General features: G+C 42.3%; 1 protein-coding gene and 1 long non-coding RNA gene across 4 annotated transcripts in view; one reads left to right on the top strand and one right to left on the bottom strand.

The window, feature by feature from the left end:
- Positions 1-367: 367 nt before the first annotated feature.
- LOC136439020 (uncharacterized) lies at positions 368-7,629 on the bottom strand. Its single transcript, XR_010756482.1, has 2 exons — positions 7,194-7,629; positions 368-1,986 (listed from the first exon to the last, which is right to left on the bottom strand). It is a non-coding gene; the product is annotated as an uncharacterized lncRNA (long non-coding RNA).
- Positions 7,630-10,744: 3,115 nt separating this feature from the next.
- The window catches only part of LOC136439021 (chromodomain-helicase-DNA-binding protein 8-like), a 43,756-nt gene continuing 31,519 nt past the window's right edge, over positions 10,745-22,981 (top strand). For all 3 annotated transcript variants that reach the window (XM_066434123.1, XM_066434124.1, XM_066434125.1), the window contains exons 1-3: positions 10,745-10,874; positions 11,969-13,955; positions 22,440-22,771. In XM_066434123.1, the coding sequence (XP_066290220.1) occupies positions 12,081-13,955; positions 22,440-22,771 (2,207 nt within the window). In that variant the 5' untranslated portion in view covers positions 10,745-10,874; positions 11,969-12,080. The remainder of the gene's footprint in view (positions 10,875-11,968; positions 13,956-22,439; positions 22,772-22,981) is intronic.

The raw sequence follows: 22,981 nt of genomic DNA on the forward strand, positions 1-22,981 counted from the left end.
TCTATCCATCAATGTTGATCTAGAAAATTCGTAAAAAATCATATTTTGATATTTCAATAGTGCAAAAGCCTTTTCAATGCGTTACATTAAGTATATTTACCAAAAACTATGAATTATGGTACTAGCTTCCTCTAGCGACAATTGAATGAAGTGCAAATTGGCGCTGTTAGCATGTATTGTTGCCGTCTTTTTTCCTAGCGAGATATATATGAACTACCGCGATTTTAATGCATAGGCATAATTTTCCATTGGAGTCTGACAAACAGGTTTGCAGTTGTCTCGCTTTCTGGGCGCTTGCAGTCAATATTGTCTATAACACAAAAAATTTCCTCAGCAATGAAATAAGCATACACAACTATGCCAGCGAATTTCGAAGAAATAATTTTTATTCTCTCTATCATCATCATCATCTTTCTATATACAGTATTCTATCTATATATAGGTGTGATACAACAAACATCAATTTGAAGTCCTGTGTATTATGTCAGGAGATTCAGTATCACATATCCAAAAACTGTCCATGGACTTAAACTCCAAAAGCAGATTTATATTCAAAGACCAGTTTATTTGATGGTGCAGAGGAAAAAAGCTTGGCAAGATGAATCCCATATCAAGAACTGTCTACTTGGTCAACACCTTCTTTTGCAATTTGACATGATCCTGTGTTTGTATTTATTGATTTATGTGCAAATGAGGGTAACTTTTACTTGTTGATTACAGCTATGTAAACTGATATGGGTAGATCATTAAGAAATCCAGCTTAAATGAAGGCCATGTTGATTTTATTACAAGTACATGTATATGGATGACATCCTCTAGGAACCTCGAAACTGATCGTGCAAATAAAGAAAAGAGGTTTGGCATGTCTTCATAATGTGCTCAAGAAGAATGAACAAAATTTAACACAGAGTATGGTGTATCAAAATACTTCATGTTTGTTCTTTCAAACTTTTTCTTTGACTTTGGCATTCTACAATATCAGTATCTCATCCGTAAATAGTTTCATCGGGTTAGTAAGTCACTGAATAGAATACTTTTTTACACAACAAAGTGATTTTCCTGAAGGGAATTCTGACTGGTTCACATTGCACCGCAGTACAGGTGTTGCTACTTATAGAGGCATTCCCAAACACAAATTATTTAAATCCATACACTTTAATCAAGAAAGAAAAAGAAATACATGTACATTGAGTCAGTATTCTAATGCAACACACATATCAGGTGTCATCTCATACATCAGACTTTGCTGACAGTGACCACATACAGTTTATGGTGAAAAGCTCTATAGTTAAAGCACAAAATAAAATAAAATAAATTCATTAGCAGGTTAAATGACTTCAATACAGTTCAATGTCACTCCCTTCATAATCTTTGCTATGTACTGTGTTATTGCATATAGAAATACATATGTGGGTACAAACAACTGTCAAAAACTTGAACAATTACAGTTACTAACAGCATACATAATTTTGGGATATATAATAAGTAGGATGCTTGCTCACAACCCTGAAGTCATACCAAAAAAGCCATGGATTGTATTACGTAGCAGTTTAAAGAAAAGTCACTTGTTCCACCTGTCACCATTGTTAACTTATACTGTATGTATACTTTTCTATACATGGTTTCATGTTGCAATTTGCTCTCTTGCAATAGATTACAAATTTTGTCCTAATAATGATACTGTATCACAACATGACAGTTTCTACTTTATCTTCAATACAAATAGTTTCAAAAGCATCTGAATCAGAGCCATTGCCAATTGCAAATCAATTACACACACAGTGCACTACAGAAAAGCTTTCTAAATGTGTATACTTCCAATAGCTATTTGACATTTTGTACAGACTCGTTGCATTGCTTCACTGCATGTTGTTAATAAATAGCGCCTTCATGGAGAAGCAGTTAATCCACTGCTACATTATCAGCTTCTTGTTCACTGTCATCTCATGACATTGATGGTCTGCCTGGGTTGAATATTGTCAGCACCTATAGCAACAACAACACAAAAATATTACAATTGTGATGAACATAATTCTGGTGAAGGTTAGCAAATTAGATTACACTGCATTGCCTAGTGCTTAGTGCTTATCATAGGCACAGAAATGCATCTGTGTCTTGTGATTGTATGACAACAATAAAAACCTCATACATAACAGAGAGCATTGTATAGCAATTTTCCCTTGCAGATAGCCATAAGTTTAGCCTTTCACACATTTCCCTGTGACTCATCACTCTTCAGAAGCTCTAATTCTAGATAAGCTGAATTTGTCCACTCACAACCAGACACACCCACACAACTCCCCCCCACACACCAACACACACACACACACCTACACACACACACACACACACACACACACACACACACACACCCCCAAACATACGTCACTCAAATTCACCTCAACATACCCATATTCATATTCACACAAACACTCATTTTCTGCCATAGCTAAGTAATCCGTAGGGGGAACACAGTGTTCAGGAAAGGTTTTCCCCTGCCATGCCTGCTGGCTATCCTCTGCCAGTCTTGCAATCTGGTTGGCAGATGACAAGCAAACACTAAAACACATATAATACAGACACACATGCACAAGTATATACACACATTCACACACACACACACACACACATACACAGAATTACACACAAACACACACACACACACACACAATTACACACACATACACCCACAGTTACAGACACATACACACTCACACACATATGTTACATCATACATGATTTGTTTTGCAACACAAAATGGCATCTGCATTCTATTCATGGTAATGTACATGTATTACAAAGTCACTGACAACGAATAGAGTTTGGGACATATTTCTGCTTTGTAAAGTAGACAATGGTAAAGTCGTTACTTTATCATAGTAAAAAATGACTGGAATTAATATAACACTCCCCCCTCTCCATTCTAGAAATGAAAATGTTACTTGACGAAGTTCCCTACAAGTGGCATATCATAACTCAAGATCAATAAAAACTATCACTAAACAAGGCATTCTCAAGTTACCGTGAGACACACAGACAGACAGACACACACAGGAATGCTGACAAAAACATAACCTTTTTACTAGTTTTAGGCCAAGGTAACAAAAAATATTAAGCTGAATGTTTGAAAATTTGCTCTTTCCTGGAATTGTTTCTATAAAAGAGATGGTTTTTAGCCTTTCACTGTTAGAGTTCTCATATGATTTAACTATACTTTCTGCATGTACACCTGTGCCACTGCATGCTTGTAATGCACTACACTGAAGGGCAATTATAATTTATACTCTGGATGAGTAACAGGTAGACATACATGTATGTGGAAGGTGACTAGAATAAAAACAACAGCTTTAGGATCTTCAATTCAGGTCTATTATTGTTTTTTGTTTGTTTGTATTGCATACCAGGTAAACCGCATCAAGGCGTAACACACCAGGTTTGTACTGAAGAGTACAAGCTGCATATCTGGACAGATTTATATGATCCACACACACCAGGAAGGACCCTACTCTTTTCAATAAGTGTATTGGGTTCTTTAATGTGCTTGAGGTGTGGCTCTCCTCAAACACCGGACCTCCATTTAACGTTCTATCCGAGGGACGTCCCTAACCGAAGCTAGGTACTCAATCTTAGTCATAGGCTGAGATCCCTCTGTTTAATCAGAGATTACTTGGGAAGTTCAGTAGAATTTGAAAAAGTAGTATGCATTTTTCACCACCTTCCTGGAGTTTAGAACTCCTTTCAGTGAAAATTTGGAGCACAATATCTGATTATCTGAATCTGACTATCAGCAAACAAATTCATGTTATTCTTGGACATTAGGGTGAACCAGTGGTGTGCAGTGACGGTCACAATACCAAGTTCATGATGGACTACTGTGGGAATAGATATTAGATGTCGTACAGGGTCGTAAACATATGTCGTACAGGGTAGTTAACATATTGGGGGGTGATGATGGCAAATAAACTTTAAAAAGTAAAAGGGGTGATTCCAAAATATGACAAAATATATTGTCATATACAATGATCAATTTCCTTGACAGTGATATTATGCTGGGTTTGTCTATAGTAATTAGTATAGTCAGTTAGAGGAGGGCATGCATGTGCACCACCCTGAAACTCCTTTCTTGCTGTACCTGATAATTCGGTCATTTTATGTCGTACCACCTTCTTTTACAAACTTGTTAACAATCAGACACTTACAGTTTGCTGAAACCAGCCCAGGGGAGCACCCAGGGGAGCCACGACCTCAAGTTTTACACCATTCACGCAAGAACCGACACATATAATTATAAACACTCATTTTTTCCCCCCGCACCATCCCACAGTGGAATACCCTGCCTGGCAAGGTTGCGACGGCTCCCAACGTTGAGTCATTCCCTGCCAGGCTGGAGGCCTGCCCGCCTTAGCCCGGGACCTCAACTCCCCCCCTACTTTGCCCCTGAAGGGGCTATTTGGGGGGTTCCCTAGATGTAGATGTAGATGTACCAAATGAAGGACATAGTCATAGCTATAGTCTATAGTCATAGTGAGTTGTTACTCAAAACTCGTGTCTACATATAGATACCCTGTATGACAAATGATACATGTAGTCTCATATGGCCTATGCACGGTCAAGCTAACATTCCTACTGTTTATCAAACCACCTCTCTGCCGAGTGCCATTGTAACTTTTAAAAATCACGCCCAAAGCAATATTGAGATCAATTCTTGCAACAAAAAATTACTGTTAAGTGAGATGCGGTCTGGAGTGTTCATGTTTGAATAATTGTTCTCAAAATTAGGCACGATTCATACAATGGCACATGGCTGAGAGAGTGGTCAGGAAGGTTTGTTTTGGTCTCAGCTATATGGGCTGTGTAATGTTACCTTACATACAGGGTTTGTATTGCATACCCGGTAAACCATCTCATGGCATATACGTAACACACCAGATTTGTACTGAATATCTGGACAGATTTATCTGATCCACTCACACTAATAGTAGGAAGGTCCTCTAAGTCTTCGATATAAGGGGTGGGTTCTTTTACTTGCTTGAGATGTGGCTTTCCTCAAACATTGGAACTCCATTGAATTTCCTGGGGGACGTACCCGGGTTCGAAACCACTACCTCTGGGTTCTGGGCATTACACTACCAGGACGTCAGGTATGTCTAGGTATGAAAAAAAAGGGTACGGTATGGCAAGAGTCAAAAGGTACAGCAAGAAATTAAACGGGTATAGCAAGACAAATGGACATGGGGATTGACATGAATGTCACAATGGTTGATTAGTCAGACAACGCCTCCAGTGGGGTCTCTATCAACTTTCATTTCAACAAGCTTATGCAAGTGTTTTAACAAATTAATGTTATTATCATGTTTCTAGACAGAGCTCTAATTCAGGGCAAAGCAGACAGTACAGTTTACCTTTAAATGTTCATATATGACTCCAGATAAAGGGCAAATTTTGCTTGTATTATATACATGGAAGTATACTATTACTATACATAAGTTATATAACGATCCAGGATGGTGGGCGGCATCATTATACAATTTCCAGGCCTCACCACTCACATACCAAATATCATCATCATCATCATTGGGGTTACCCCCCAGATAACCCCGCAAGGGGCAAAGTAGGGGTGGGTGGGGTGTGTTGAGGAGGTCCCAGGCTAAGGGTGGCTTTACACACAGTCCACTTCTAATAACCGGATCGGTTGTCTTTAGACCTACAGGCGGAAGGGCAGTGCACCACCCGTGGTGCAAGATATTACAGTCGCTCCTCTCATATTTCTTATGTTTACTACAAGCGTTTTCTGGCATATGAAATAGTACGGGCCCAACAAAAAAAGGACGATGAGATGCATGTACAGGGATAGGCAAGACCAGGCTTGAACCTGCCGGCGTTCTTCCTCGCCGCGCTGGCTGTACTGCAGCCGGTCACATTGATCGGGTCATAGGAGAACACCAAAGAAGAAGCAGCCACGGGTGGCAGGCCATTGCACTTGAAACATTCGAAAACTTTCAATGACTATTGCACAAATGTTTCAGAATGAGGAAAATATGCTTCTATTGCTAGCGCAGGCTTATTAGCATATCATTATCATGACCCCGTAAGCGGTCTCGGAGCCAGTTTCCTCTTTACACACAGAGAGAAACCGCATCGACCCCCCGCTGATGTGGACTAGACCAGGGTTGGGATGTGGTCTGGTGCGGTTCCTGGAGAAACCGGATTCTCCTCTTTAGACTGGGAATGGGAGGCGAACTAGTCCAGTTAAAGTGGACTAGTTCGGGTAAAGTAGACTCAGTGTAAAGCCACCCTAAGGCGGGCAGGCCTCCAGCCTGGCACGGTATCACTCAACGGTGGGAGCCGATACAACCGTGCAAGGCAGGGCGTTCCATTGTGGGATGGTGCGGGGGAAGAACGAATGTTTGTATGTGTCTGTCCGGGCGTTGAGAGTTTGGAATTTAAGATGGTGACTACCCCGGGTGCGCCCCTGGGCTGGTTTGAGAAGACTGTCTGCGCTTATATTGATATGATTATTAACGAGTTTGTAGAAAAAGGTGAGGCCGACTTCTCTACTTCTTCTCTTCTTTGTGGTTCGGCAGCCAACATCAACATGTTGATGAATCTGCTGCGCTTGACGGGTAGTGCTGGTACTGGGATGGTTTCTGTTGTCTGTACCAGTTGTGACGGGGGAAGGTGTCTAGTGTACATGTCTAGCTGGGTCTAGTGGAGGTGGGTCACCCTGTCCCTGAAAGACGCCAGGGAGGGGGCAGCCACCATCTATGCAGGCAAGGAGTTCCACTATGCAGCTGTCCGTGGGAAGAAAGAGGACTGTCTGTACGTCGTTCTGCAGGCGGGCGTTCCTCTTCCTTTCCGAGAGAAGGGGCCACTGCAGGTCATTGAGACAATGCAATACTTCCAGGCCTTCTCAATTATGCTGTTCATCAACCGAGTGATGAGCGGGGTTCATATATTTTATGAGGGGGCTTCGGTACTAGGAAATGAAGCCGTTCGTCCCTGGATTTCTATAGCTAATTACGAACTTTCTTCCATTCTGGATGTCCAGTGAGGAACCCGTTACTTTGATACTTTTGCGGCACGTTTTGCCACATTCATTCATACATATACATACATACATACATACAAACATACATACCAAAACGCTACCAGAAACCTAACCTTGGCGAAGGTAAATATAATGTTACACCTACCTAATGCATAAAGGCTGCGTCTGGTGGTTGGATCTGGGATCATCCGATCATGTCATCGACACGATCGATGTTGGTGAAAGGCAAGCAGAGTCTCAGAAACAAAACGCGAATTTGTGAAAGGTTGATACTGTAAACATCTCGAAGCAGTACACTTCTTGATGTTTGTTCTGGTCCAAAAGGCGGAATACTGCCATGTTTAACACGTTACACTAAGCCGCCATATTGGAAAATCTGACGACCTTTAGTCACTCCCAGCATACACTTTGAGGACGGTGACCCCGCCAGAGTAGGTCACCATCACCCCGACTCGCTATACTCTCGAGGATGGTGTATGCCAGCATAGCGGATTAGTATGCTACCTCGATATGTATCGATGGATGGTGGTCCCCATTCTACGAGTATTATCGAGGATGGTATAAGAATGGGGTGCCAGAACGCGGGAGGCAGGCATTGTCCTTGAGCTGAGGCGTATCTCTCAACGTGGCCACTGACCTTGTCAGATACGATACGCACGTTTTCAGGTGAAGAAATTAAGGACTTAGTGTGAATTGTAAATTTGTAACGGAAGGAATGTGATTTTAGTTGATACGACCAGGTTCAGAATGTCGGCACAACATTTGAGACGACCTGCACATCCTCCCGAGTCCTGATACAGAAAACAAACCAAGAAGACTTTTTCATTGATAAGGAAAGATACACTAAAATGGTAACGTTAGACAGTAAGTTGTAGATTTCAGCCTCTTCACTCTAAACTACGGATGATAGGACAGGTGCGTGTGAGTTGAGTTTAAGAATATATCAGACTCGCTCCATGTACAGAGTTGTGGATTCTGCTTCTGTTGAAGTAGCCTGTTGCTGAAGACGAACGTCAGTCGTAGGAGGCAACGAGATGCGCCACGCCGCCGCATCCGCGATATTCCGGCGCGGTTCGATAGACCATCAAACACCTGCAGGAAAACACCTATCCAGCCAGTCAAGTTTTGTCACGTGATGATTCCCACGATCTGATGCTCATCAGTCATATTAGCTGTTCGATCATGAAAGGATCAGGTAAAATCTGTGAGGATACGTCATTCCCTGGGCTAGGGCCCTTGGCTGGGAACGCAAGTGGTGAAAAGAGGTTTTATTTACGATGAAAGTAGAGACCACGAGCGCCATACTAGCTGACATGCATTTGTCAGTGTAAATCCTTACGGTGGCCTTATCTAAAGGGGCTCAACATCGAAAGATAGTACTAGTAGTAAGCTCATTCTATGCAGATGCTGCCCGGCTGAGATATTCCACTACATACTAGTATTGGTTGAGACCGAACACTATTAAAGCTTGCTTGTCAGGCGAAGGAAGGCAGGCCTTAACTGCTGGCACGCCTTGTCAACATTCGTGTGGACGGGCCGGACCTGCGCCTGTGAAGCGAGGTTAACCTGAACACAAGATCATTCCAATTCCATGGTAACGTTATACTCAACTCGGAAATATTACAAGCAACAGACACCTGTCAAAAGCGTAATATTTTGCTAGATGACTCCGATTGCACATAGATTGCTCCATGTTGTTGACGGTACGGATCTGGGTACGAATCCAGGCCAGCACGACCGTGTTGTGTTGTATATGGATTGCATCAGGGCGCTGACCTGGGAGGCTTGAGCAGGGGTGACTTTTACGGAGGCCGGAATCCGCGGAGTGTGGCACGCCCGCATTTCCTGTTGCAGCAGACATCACGGGTGACGTAGGTTGGCCCGCTGACGCTTCAAATGACGTTGCGTTGGAAACCGGTTCTTGAGCCCACGGTCACGAGGCGCGAAAAATCACGGACTAGTTAGTGACTTATACCCTCCATCATATGATTCCAATTCTTGAAGCTAACCTTTAGTACCGTGTTCGTGATGTCTTCGTGATGTCCTGAATGTTTGATAAATATCGGTGACGAGGTTATGTGAAAAGTGACGCAGGGGGAAACTGTGAAAGGAACGTAAACAGATCTAAGAGGAGGTTTGGATGCAAGGATTATAAGATGAGAGGATCTACGAAAGGACGAAAACTAATGAATAATTGAATGAACTTATGAAGAGGGAAGAGAAAACAGGGTTAGTCGTGTTAGCTAGCGATATTTTACTCCCCAGAAGATTATTACAGAAAACAACATTATTTTTCTTCGTCTGAAGTTGAAACCCGATGGTAGTCCCTTCTTTGACCCAAATTGATCGCTAACCTTACAGCATTAGTATCAGCATCAAAAAAGAAGGGCACATCCGCTTTTCAGTCTATCTATTTTGCACGACATTACTTTGTATCCCGTACCAATGAGAGACACTTCTATAGCTCCGACATGATTTCCAGTGAGTAATTCTACTGACATACTGTAAATTATCTTCAGATCATAAACGGAAGCCTTCATGGCCATACATTAATTTCAAAGCTCAAAAAGTACACATTGATTTTGAAATCGTAAGGACGGAAGACCGAAATGGTGTCTCCGATAAACAAAACCTCAAAAAGTAGACCACATCTTGGCCTCCTACCTGTATACTTTTCTTGGCGTTGATATTTTTCGTGGTTCAGACAGTCACTCCAATACTAGTACTGCAAATCAACAAAATAACAGCAGACGGTATTACTCGTGATATAGGATACAGAGTCTATAGATATCCAAATGTTTCATCAAAATATAGATTGTGACATGTAAGTTAAGTAACTTCAAAAAATGGGCAAAAATCCAAGGGTACATTGGGAGTTTCAATGGACGAATCTCTTGCGAGTTTCGATACATGTGCAGGTGGATGGATTGCCTTTTATTGAAATATCTGCATGTTCTGTTGTCCTTTCGTTGATATCATGAAATGGTTAAGTTACATACCAGAGTCCCCCAACAGGTTATTTTACTACATCTTTTGACAGTAGACACCATTTGAAGCTTTTCCTGTCTCCAGTAATTTGTGAAAGATGTGTTATAGCTTGAAATATCATTTCTTACCATCTTACTTCTTAGCACGGAATAGAAATTTTAAAAAAGTACCTGAAACGTAGCGTGTCCTTTATCACCTTGTCTGTTTCTTCTGCCAATTTCTGCTGGGACTTCTTTTCTTTGCGCGGGAAATTCGCATTGCCGAGAGAAAGCATGCACTTTGTTGGCAATGTCCCAAGTAGGAATCCTTTGTCCCCCTTGCAAGCCCCTTCCTGACTCCCAGGCGCTGTCGTGTTATCAATCGTACAGCGGAAGCTCCGCCCACAACAGCTGATTATCCATATGCCAATACCTAATCACATACGGGAACTTCGTCAAATTGGCAGCCTCTCATTGGTCGGCGTAGTCGCCGAACATCGGGACGATGATTCACAACTCGCCTTTAAAAAGCTTCCGCTGATTGGTCAGAGGCTTTCATGTTGTTCTGCTCATGTAAAGATACTACGGAAGAACATGCAAAAATGTTGAAGTATTTGATTACTGTATACAAATAAGAGTGTGAAAATAGTAAATTTTGAATGTTCTGAGCTATATTAAGGGAAATGTTGTCTATCAATCGCTACACTCGGAAATGGGGCCAACCAATGACAGACGGCCTTACAGGTATGCTAATTGCTAGTCGCACGCTCCACTATGATCGTGGCTCAGCAGAAGGCCGCCCAAAAGTTCGCTAAATTCACCGCACAAAATTCGCCGTGTGTTCCCCATGGCCAGTGCTGGTAAGTCGCCGTATTTTCCCGGGTTTGTGGGTTTTGTCTTGTTGGGGATGGTGTTGAGGGGCGAGTGTGAGGTTACCTTGTCCGGGGCCCCGGGGGTTACCCCGTAAGCCGGCGTCTTCGGACCAACAAATTCTGCTCTCAAAATCTCTCTTTCAATGCATGGCGACCAAACGCAACTTTTCATTGTTCGGAGTTGTCGGGTTGGCTCCATGTTTGAGGCAGATCTGAGTCTCCGTGCCGTGTTCTCAAGATGTGTTGACTATTCTTAAGTGTAGAGTCGTGTGTGTATGTTGACCACGTGTGGATATAAATACTACCATTGAAAGATAGGACCACAAAATTCTCTATATTCCACCATTGTCTTCGCCACATGGCCATGTTTTTTGTTCGGGTGGTGGCGAAGCTGGCACCAAAGTCCACTTTGGCCTGTGCGGAATTTCGGGCTTAACTGACAATTTTACCGCAACACACTGGTTTTCTCAACATCACAAAGTTGTATAAGCTTCCTGGAAATGTCTAGTGTAGTTATTGATTGACAGACTTGATTGATACCCATCAAATTGTCAAAGGGAGACGAGCAAACAAAGGCCTCGGCGGACCAGCCAACCTGGCCCGAGCTGACCACTATTGAATTTCGTAACGACGAAAACGGGAAGAATTCAAATGACTGTTGTTGGGCGTATTTTCCTCCCGCGTATGTAGAAATATTTTCGACTTTGGTGTGTGTTTTGAAGAGACAAAGGACTCTAGAGTTGATTGTGTTCGGTAGTAACAACTGGTGAGTCATACGCCGTATTACATACTGTATTTCGGAGTGCGCCTACATATTTTCCTCACCAATGGAAAGTGCCGAATTTTGGGAGGAACATTCAGTGGTGACTAATAGTAATTTTTGTGAAAGAAGAGTTGTTACATGTGTGCTGTTATGTTTGAAGTCTTAGTTCCTAATTACAAATGTAAACCACACTACTGCCAACAGAATTTCCACAGTGGATTAGTTGCTGGTCAATTAATCGACATTAATTGCTAGTTATGGTGAGTCTACAGGATTAGCAGATTTTATGTGCTTACTGACATTGATGTCTTTTTTTCAGGTAAATTCTTATGGTTACGTTAGAGGCAAGAACCAGATGTGACATGCAGAAGGAAGTGTGTCTTGTACAAGTGTGTTGTACTTCCACTTGAGATCGTGTGAAGGAAAAGAGCATGTCGGAGCCTTCTATGCTGGGAAGCTTGTTTGAGGACGATATCAACCTGATGGGTGACTTGGCAGGAATCGGTGGGGAGTTCCCACCACAGGCAGGACAGCCCATGCAGCCCATGGTCCCCCCTCCCCCCCACGCCGCCGCAGGGGGAATGGGGATGCCACCACACATGGGCCAGGGGGATCAGATGATGGTTCAGCAGCAGCCCCATCCCAGTTTTCCACAGCTTCAAGCTGCACAGCCCTCCCCACAACAGAAACTGCAACATTATGGAGACTTTGGTCAGTACCCTCAGCAGCAGCAGCAGCAGAAGCTTCACCACATGAACCAACAAGGCATGATGGGTAGTCCGCAGCACTCCCAGCAAGTAATGAGCCCGCGTCACCACGCAATGGCTTCGGCTCAACCTCGGATGCCTTCACCCCACCAGTATCCACAGGGCATGGCCGCCCAGCAAGTTCAGAGAACTGATCCTCGTTTGCAGTCGTACACTATGCAAAGAGGCATGCATCCCGGGATGCAGCCTGGAATGAATGGCGGGGCCGCGGTTTCTCACCAGAACCTGTGGCCAGGACAACAGCAGGGTCAGCCCCGTCCACCTGCACAGCCCTACAATGGCATGCCAGGACAGCACCCAGGTGTGCAGCACCCTGGGATGACTCCATACCTGCCCCATCATGACTATGCACTGCAGCCTCAACAACAGAGGCTGCACCACTACCCCCAGTCCGCTGGACCTCAGCAGATCCGGTCCGGCATGCCCGGCCAGGGCGACCCTTACATGACAGGGACAAGTAGACTCACACACATGCCAGGGGGCCAGCACATGCCTGGCGCCACGGCTGGGCCCACCACGCCTAACCGACAACGTCACCCAAGTGCAACTCCACACTACCCATCTACCTCACAACAAATGAGCCCAATGCGTCAACAGATGTCACAGCCTACATCACAACCTGTGCCTCCCAGCTTCCCTCAGAGCCAGCACCCCCAGATGAGGGATTTGAATGCCTTTTCTCCTAACCACGCAAGCCAGGTGGCTGCGGATCAGAGGCAGCGCAATAACTCAGGGCAAATGAATATAAATGTGAATACAAGTATGAACAAATTGCAGCATTATCCGTATCCAAGCCAGGACCCCTCACACCCTGGGATGGCTCCAAACTTGATGCCTCCTCAGGGTGAACAGGGGGCTCCTCGCCTTTCTCACTTTCCGGAAAACAGCCAGGGTCGTCAGGAACAGTTCCTGCCACAATATCCAGGAATGGGGCAGCACCGTACCCCGACTCCAACCTCCATGACGGCAACCGGTCCGCATCCCTATCCACCCCAGTCAATGTCAGTGGCATCTCAAGATCCTGCTCACAAGCAGCAAAACGTTCCCACAAGTGCACCTTACCCGTTCCAGTCGGGGCCCCCTACATCTCAGGGTTATAGCCAGGGGGCTGTTCCTAGGTCCAGCCAGGCACCACCATCCAGTCTCCAACAACTAGAACAACTCATGCCTCCCCAGTCAGCTCAGAGTAACCTCCCTCCCCAGTCCCAGTCAGGGAACTTCCCACCGCCCATGGAGCAGAGCGTACTGGCTAGCAGCACCGGCCACAACGTGCCGCAGCCGTTCAGCGTCGGCCCTGAATTTCCTCAGCAGAGTCAAACAAACAGCCCCCAGCCCAACCAGAACATGACCCCGGCACACTACGAACTGCAGCAACTCAGTCAGCAGTTACAGTTCGAATACAACCTGCCGCCCCATCAGCGCAACCCTGAGAAGATCGGGCACCTACAAGAGAGGGTAAGGGTGCTGCAGAACCAGATAAACATAGGACAACAACAGCAGCAGCAGCAGCAACAACAACAACAACAACAGGCTAATCAGGTACTTCTTACTATCAATAATCATTATGGCAAATTATTACTTTAAAGTTAAACCGCACAGTGTTACTTTCATTAACCCTCTTGACCGTGTCTTATGTATATTTGCATGTTTTGTGTGTTTGTTTTCCATGTGCCATAGTTGATTTTACTCTTTCTGGGCATTTCTGATAGTGACCTGATATGACTTTACTGGTTACATTAGTAGATTGACATTAACAACATTGTCAGTTGAAAATATTGCAAAAAATTTGCATGCTCCAAATTCACATCCCAAGAGTGGCCTTTTGTTATTGCCTAGCATCATAAGTTATGCTTGTTTAATTTGTTTGAAGTCTACTGTGTAATATCCATGTTTTATTTGCTTACTTTTTAGGTTCAAAGACTAGTTTGTAGAACGATTGATTTACTCAGTGTTGCCATCTGGTCTCTCCTGGTACAAGGCATTGTGGGAATGAGTGTGACTGTACTGTACATGTGTATTATTTACTGTTACCGGTACTGAAAGTGGCCTTGAACAAACAGTGGTTCATTGCTCCAAAGATGACAGTTTGTCTGATATTGAAACTCTTGTCAGAAGATGACAAAAATTTTGTCTGAGAGCAATGGTATTGGTGAAGTTGTTGTCATGGCTCTCTCTCCAGCATCAGCCTTTCTGTCTAAGAAATTTGCTACTTGGGACACACGAATTTCACTCATTCCAGCCCCTTTGATGGAGAATGTTGAAATAAACGGCATTTTCAACAAAATGTCTGGAAATTCAATCGGGATTAAACAATATGAAATTTACCCCTGAAATTGTGGAAAATAGCTTTTTATTAGATGGTCAAAAAGTTTGTCCCCCCTCATAGAAACGCCCCACTGATGAGATACCATTTAGAACTGTGCTTGATGAAGAGTTTCGCCCCATCAAAAGCACAGGACAGATCAAAGTTCCAAGCTGAAGAGAACCCTTGTTGTTATGTATGTAACTTATGTTGGTGCAGTTAGTGCATATAGAGCTGTGTACCTGTACACTGTACCAATACAGTACCGGGTACAATCAATTAGGTACAGGTCCAAAATACCTGACCCTACTGTATCAGTACTGGACCTGACTCAGGGGATGGCCACTTTGACAGATAAAATTACTATGAACTTACCGTGGCAGTGCTCTAAAGCCACTCTAAAACACAGAAAACACATTTGCATGGCTGGAGTCAAATTTTCATCTGTATTTTCATAAAAATAATACCTAGCACTATCAAATATTATGTTTTTACCAGTTCAAACATGCTTTTGTCCTTATTGAAAATTTAGCATTTTCCGAACAAGTAGTTTAGGTACAGGTTCAGGTCCGGACCTGTACCTTAACCCATGTACCTGTACCTAAAATTTGTTTAGGTACACAGCTCTAAGTCAAGTTAGTGCATAGATTTGTGGTTGACATTCATTGGGGATATTACCTGCCAAGGTGTCCCCCTCAGTGCATGACCTGTTGATAATGGGAAGATAAAAGACATTCAAGTCCACTGTGTGTATGAATGGTTGTGTGTCAATTGTTACAGTTGTGTCAATTGTTACAGTTGTATTGAAGATGAGCGTCACTTTCTTCCCATTGACTCCAACATACAGCATGTAAACAGCATATATAACAATGTTAGAATATATACATATATATATGTTATGTAACAATGTTATGTACACAGTATGAAGCATCATATAAATTGTAGTACAGATAGCAGACGTAAGCCAGCTGTAAGTTTTCTGTCAGGTTACAGGTAACATTGACCCTTTTATTCACTACATTCATGTTACATAACCTACATAGAGGACATTATTCAGGGCCTCTGAAGTCACCCCTAAATTTGGTATAGAGTCAGTAAAAGTCTGCATCTGGAAGGGTGGTTGGAAAAAGACATGAAAAATAATTTCAGCTATAATTTCAGCACTAAGGGCTGGACAATATGAAAGAAAATCCCCATGTGACATATTCCCTTGTTTTATGTTTCAGAAACCTATTGTCATGTCTGGAAAGCATGTTATGTTTGTCTCTCACCTTGGAGGTTGTTAAGAATAATGGTAGAGTAAGTTGACAACCTCTAGCACAGCCTAAGTAGAGTGGTTTAATTGACTGAGTATGGCTTTACCAGATAGAGATATAATGAAGTAATTTTATCTCAAAGTTACTGTTGAAACTTGGCACAGACACAGCGGCAGCTATTTGGTGTTCTCATTCCTAAGCCTTTAAACTAAGCTGGTAATTTGTACACATTTTGATGCTGGATTTTCGTCTTAGCACAGCGGCAGCAGGTTTGAAACTTTGGGTGACAGATTCTTTGCATATGGATGTAATGCAGTTGTTTCCTTGGTTGAGGGTTAGGTTATTTGTGCTTGTTTTATAGTTTTGACCCTCTTGCTGAAGTGGTCACTGCTGTAAGCTGTACTAAATCTATGTTGGTCAGATTGCCTGTTTATATTCTACGATTGTGGGAGACTGGTACTGTATCTCACAATGAATGTTATAAGTTGTTTAAGTCCAGAGTCCATTGGTATCATGTAAACAAGCATTTGACCTGTAGAGCTTTCTCAGAATGAGGCTTCCTAGAGGTCAGGGGTTAAAACGGAATGGGCTATTTGGTTAGCCATCAAAGTTAATGTACACATGTAACTTGCTTTCATACTATGCAAGAAAGCAATTAGTTTTGTACACGTTAATTGATTGCATAAACATTTGATTATTACATTCTATTTGACATCATGGTCATCACATTCAATACAGAATACTAGAAAAATTTTGTGAGAGAAACTTCACTTTTATTTGCGATAGCAGCCATATTGCGTAGCCTTATATCATGACCTACACAATGAGCAGGGATAAATTTGACTCAAAGTGCCTTATTTTGCTGTTAATCTTGCCAGGGTTGTGATGTCAGATAAGACATGTCCTGCTCCTGACAGCTTGAGTTGTGGCGTACATGAGAAGCAGCTCACCCAATAACTGCCCAGGGCATCTAGGCCGTAGCCATGCCCCGCAAAAAGTTTATGGGGAGCTCCCTGGGGAGGTATAAATTCCTTCCCATCCAATACATCAACACTTCTGCGATATTGAGCAGGGGAAGAAATTACTTTTCTCTGGACCACATTTGCTCCACAAAAGTTGTCGATAAATGGCTACAGAGGTAGGTGTGAGGCGGGTGCACAAGGTCGCGTTGTGCATTTTTCGAAGTCGATATTCTCGTATCAAAGCGTTTTATTACTAGTCAAAAGTTTAGTGATACAAGAATATAAATATAGCATTTTTATCGGCTAATGGCGAGGTCGTCGATGATAGGCCGCTTTTAGTAACAGTGTGCTTGAAATCATTTGGCTATCTTTACCTAGGAAGTAAATGAGTAGTGATGTGATAGTAGAATAAAATGTGAAACTCAGGAACACTAATTACTGTTAGCCTAATTGCAGGGTAGGTAAAGGGATAGTCACTTTCAGTAATTACATACCTGTATGTCTTTGTCTAACAGTGTAATAAATTTGGCATGTTTTCACAAGAATAATTCTACACGTTTTTTTCTTTTCTACTTCGTACAGCGTTATTGTGTCTCCCCTACATTTTGTTTCGCTCTCTTTAAAACATCTATCAAGAATTTCATCCGTACCATCTTTTGTGTCTGTAGGCATGGACTAGGCATGGTGCAGTATTATCTATAGATCTACAATACAAAACAATGTAGCACTTTTAGCTGGTGTTTCAAGCTAAGTTCTCCAATGTCCCGTTGGAAGTAGGTCATCACAGTAGAGAAAACAAGACTGTTTTTCACCTGTCTTAGTTTGACAAAAATGTTATGATTAAACTAGTGCAGAGGGAACCTAGTGTCTAAATCTGTTCAAGATATACTAATGGATACAATCACAGAAAAATATTTTGGATTTAGGAAAAACCTTGGCTGAAAAATGACTCATTGGAGGGATGATGTTACACCTGAGAGGCGCGTGTCATGTTTGATTAATGATAGCATGTCAAGATCAAATTTAATGGGAAGGTTGTTGTCTTTCCGATTTTTGAATATGTTTTTCTTCCACAAATTGATGACTGAGCTCTTTTAGGATGGTCCATAGTAAAAAACATGAGATGCATGGCTAGAGAGGCACCTGTGCAGGGCTTTTGATAGCTGCATGACTCTGTGAAGTCCATTGTGTAAGGGAGGAGGCATTGTTTTGGGGTTGTTTTTGTGCGGCAGATTGCAAAATGGGTTGACACAGTTCCAGTGGTCCCTGGAGGATCTACTATACATTATGCAAACAGATATGTTCCAGTGGCGCTTTACCTAACCCCTCTCTCCTGGCTGCTAAAAGACTGTGTAATGATAAACACAAGACATCCAGTTTGCTCTGGATGCCTCTCCTGTGTGGGTTGTAATGTTTTGAATTACCTGCTTGAATGCTAATGAAATAAGGACGTCATTGAGCTGGATTTTATCAACACAGCTCCTGGTGAAAATTGGTTTCCTGTTATTGCAGTTGTTGACAGAATACGTGATTTTGAAAAGGAAGAATTTCAAGAAATTCTTCAAAACTGGATCAGCCATATTCTAAGGAATTGAAATGCTTACAACTTACCAAGGAATTAAAGCTAGCATTCAATATAATGTACACAAATACACGTGCACACATACGTAGGTACGTAGTGTGTTCACATGATTGTTGTAAAATAATTGTCAATACCAAAATATGAAGATTCATCACGAAAAAATACACAACTCAGATGCCCCCACTTGTAATGTGATATTTTTATGTTCTGACCTCTATTTCTAACAGCCTACTCTATCTACTCACTGACAGTTATATATTATAGAATTGATGACATTAGTCTTACTACACTGGTGGTCAAGGCAGAGCTCTACCCGTGATGTGAGAATTTGTGGTGGTCAGGATTTTATCATGGCTGTCTGCCATGATATATGTGGGCTAAGACTGGATTTAGGTCAAAGGTTAGGAATGTGTTGCTACTGTGATACCAACTAATGTATGTGTGTCAGCAAGCCTGCAAGCTGAAGGAAGGGATGAGCACGTTCTCATCAGCTGCAGACTGCCTTTTCTGTAATCAACCCTGGTTTACCTACAACTTAGCAGTGAAGTCCACTGAAATGGGGCCTGTAAGGTCAGCAGAATTTTCCCAATTTTGCAACATCCCATGTATTTTGCTATAGTCAGAATCTCATGTAGCTTGTGTAAGTAGCTTGAACAAAGCATAATGCTAAAGAACATGAGGTTGTAGCATTAGGATTTGGATAGTTATGGATAGGTTGTTCGTTCAACTTGTTTTATAGAAAAGGCAAGTGTTAATGCTCCCAAAAGCCTAGTTAAATAAGTATCCTAGATTTGTATCTATAAACGTTGTAAAATTGTGGCATTTGATTCTAGTATTAAGTGGTGTATGTTGTTGAATACTCGCTATTATTATTTAGATTAGTTTGTTTGGTTTGAAGTAAAGATACCTTATTTATGACAATTTTGTCAGGCCAACATACGTGTATTTAACGGAAGTTGTTTGTAGATATCAGATATACCTAGTTGAAGTTTTGCTTATTTTTCCTCTCCACAATTTGTCAGGTAGAAAACAAATGCTCTGTGTGTGTGTGAGTGTGAGTATATACATGTTAGTTAACAAGTACTTGTATCGATAAATGTTGCAATAGCACTAGAAAATAACCATAGCAGCAGATCTGGCTTCAAAAATATATTCGTAACATTTGTAAGAATACAAAGGTCACATTCTGACTGTCTAGAAATGTTTGGCAAAGCTTCCCTCTGTAGCAACCCAAGCTTGCTGCTAACAATATTTTGTCCTGCTGTAAGCAGTACCTACTGCACTCTGCAAAGACTGCACCATTTCATAGTTGAGCCATTGAAGCTGGTGGAATTTTCAAGTTTGGGAGAAAGAGACCCTACTTCCTTTAGAGGTGATTGCCCCCAGCAGTGACCTTGTCTGGAGTGCACTAGAGGTCACAAGGTTCATGACAACTCCATGCCAACCCTGACCCTCTCCTACTTGGCAGAGTCACGTTATCCCTTGTTTTGCTCAGTGGCAAGGTTGCCAGGGGGTTGGGATGGAATCGATTGAAGTGGTGGTGGTACCCTGCAGCAGAAATATTTCGTTCCTCTGATGTTTCAGCCTCCGTTTGCGTTGCTACAAGCTTCATATCGTCCTGGAATGTCTTGAGACTCAATTCTGTTGCAGTGAAATATTCATATGGCTGTATATCATATACTAAATGAAATGAAAAACAAGTCAACAGTATGTTTTTTTTAAAAGAATCTGCATTATTTTACAAAGTTAAATGACACGCACTACAGTGAATCATCAAAGTAGACCCTACAAATTTGAAAAGAACCCAGTTCAAGGAAAGACTTTAAGACCGCTGATTCTCCCAAAGAACCTCTGTGTACATCCTCATTAAGGTTAGACATCCAGGTAATAAGACAAGGGAGGTAGCAGTTACTGAAGTAACTGGATAAAATTTTGAAATGGTCAGACGTTTCAGACAGCATCCATCAGTCACAAAAGGACAAACTGGAGTATCCAGGTTTTGAACCAAAACTCTGAATTGATATGTTAATGAGGAAAAGGCAATTTTAAGATGGCTATTACTAGTATTGATACCCGTGAGTCAGAGGTGGAGTCTTGTGGTGTGGACATTTGCATGACAGACAGACGGGTGTGGTACCATGGATGTGTATTCCTCTGATTTCAATACCTAACCATGTTGACAACCTGGTGCTTAGGCCAGACTAACAGAAAACAAGAAATCAGCTTATCCTCTCATGTTTTGACTTAAAAAAAACCCAGTGAATTCTAAATTGAGTGACGAAATATTTTTAGGCTTATACCAAACCAGCAGAAAATGCCACAACGGAAAACAAGAAAGCAGCTTGTTGTCATCTCAAGTTTTGACGTAACAAGGAAAACGTTGAATTCTAAATTGAGTGACGTAATAACCCAACATGTTTCTGTTTCTAAACGGCCTCCCTGGGCGCGGCTGACTTACTCCTTAAAAAGTTTGAGACTCCAAGAATCATGTTAGCTGGACTAATAGGATCACTTGGGGTTTCTGTTTTTCTTACCTGGCACTCCTAGGCTCCACGGAAGTTCTTTGTTTATTCTACCTCAACCACTTTCGTAAAAAGAGTATTTGTACAATCATTGTTGGTTAGATTAAATGTTTGCTTAAACTAACCTTCACACATACATTTCCATAGGTTTTGGAAGAAGATGTTATTTTATTGTATTGATAATATTTGTAGCATCAGTCATTCAAGCTAGAAAGCTTGGAGGGGATTTTGTTGTGTTGACCCTCTCTGCATGCTGGGTAGAATTTAATAAGATGACCACCCCGTACACGACCTCGTCCCCCCCTCCAGATCCACAGCAAACACACCATCTTCCCCCCCCCCCCGGCAAGAACAAAAAGACTACAGAACTCTTTTCTCCACCAGTCCATCAGACTATACCATCAAACAGTAAAACCCAGTGTGCAATAATGGGCACCTGTTATGTCATTGTCAGGGATATATGTATGTATGTATCTATCTATATATATATATTGCAGATAGATGTTGAGTCTCTGTTTTATTGTGCACCGCTATCCAGGCTTCTATGTCGGCAAGGTTGATATTCGAATAAAGAATTGAATTGAAGAAAATTTCAAGAAAGCGAGTGCTGCATGCATTATACCAAGGTTGTTGAGGTTTTTTAATTCCGAGAAAGAGATCAGAGATACATCTGTTTGAATTTTCCAGTTTTATGGCAAAAAGTTGTACTCAACAATTTACCTCACATGTTACAAACCCTGCTGATAATGATGATAGGAAACCAAGCATCTCGTCATGGTCTTTTATGATAATTGTTTTCGAAGGCTGTTTGAAAATACTTCTGTGAAGTATTATTGAATAGTGCAGAGGTATTGCACTACATGTAAGACATGCATTTGGCAAGACCAAGGAAGAAAATGTAGGTTCGTGAAAACACATGAAAGAAGTAATGTCTATAATACTGAATCTGCAGAAACGTTATGAAAATATTTGTGCTTTGGGTCAGGCTAGGAGAGAAACAATAACTGTAAGGAACTTCACTCCAAATAGCAAGATTCACTGCAGCAAAAGAAAGTCATTTGAATATTGGAATTCGAAAGCTTATTGGGGATACTGCTATGTCATGAACAATTCATTCCCAAATTGAATGCTGATGGTTGGATGTATTGATGTAATGTTCACCGCCTTCATCACTGTGGACCTGTGTGTATTTTATTCCTCTGTACAATTTTGCATGCACGCAGCCCTGTGTTCCAATAGTGTCAAGTTTTATGTCAGGTTTTTGTGTCTGTCTGGAGCAAAAGGTACCAGTGATTCTGTATTTTGGAAGAATGAACCCATGGCATGAATATGTGTTGAAAGGGACCGATTGATTTTGGACGGAATGTAGATGGTAATGTCATCTTTTCTTTCCTCGCAGTTCTCCCAGCCTACGCCTCCGCCATCCCACCAGGACAACGACATGGATGACGACGAACGCCAACGCCTCAGCAAGGCGCAGCAGGCACAGGAGAAAGCCGCTCGCATTTGTGCCGAAGCTATGCACAAGGCCAAGCAGTCTGGTGCTGCAGAGGTCCCCCGGGTGGTGACACCGCCGGGCCTTCCGCCGGGGATGTCCTCCCAACTGGAGGCGTCCAAGTCCTCCAAACCCTCCACACCCAATCCCAAGGAAAAGGACAAGAAGAAGAAGCCACCTGCAAAGTCTGCATCCAAGTCTAAGAGCAGCAAAAGCAAGGCTAAAGTTGTGAAAATGTAAGTAACAACTTCACAGTTTAATGTGGTATAAGATACGAAAACATGTCTTCAGTTGCACTCATCCTTTGAGCTTATACTGGACGAAAAGTCCCTGTAGAACGAACATTTTCTCCAAGGAAGAGGGAGCATTAGATTGATGGCTCTCCCCTCAGTGCCATGTTTCTCTCCATTAGTTCTGCTGCCTCTCCCATTGCACAAATCAATTGT

Source organism: Branchiostoma lanceolatum, chromosome 7 (genome assembly GCF_035083965.1).
Source record: "Branchiostoma lanceolatum isolate klBraLanc5 chromosome 7, klBraLanc5.hap2, whole genome shotgun sequence".
Taxonomy (NCBI): domain Eukaryota; kingdom Metazoa; phylum Chordata; class Leptocardii; order Amphioxiformes; family Branchiostomatidae; genus Branchiostoma; species Branchiostoma lanceolatum.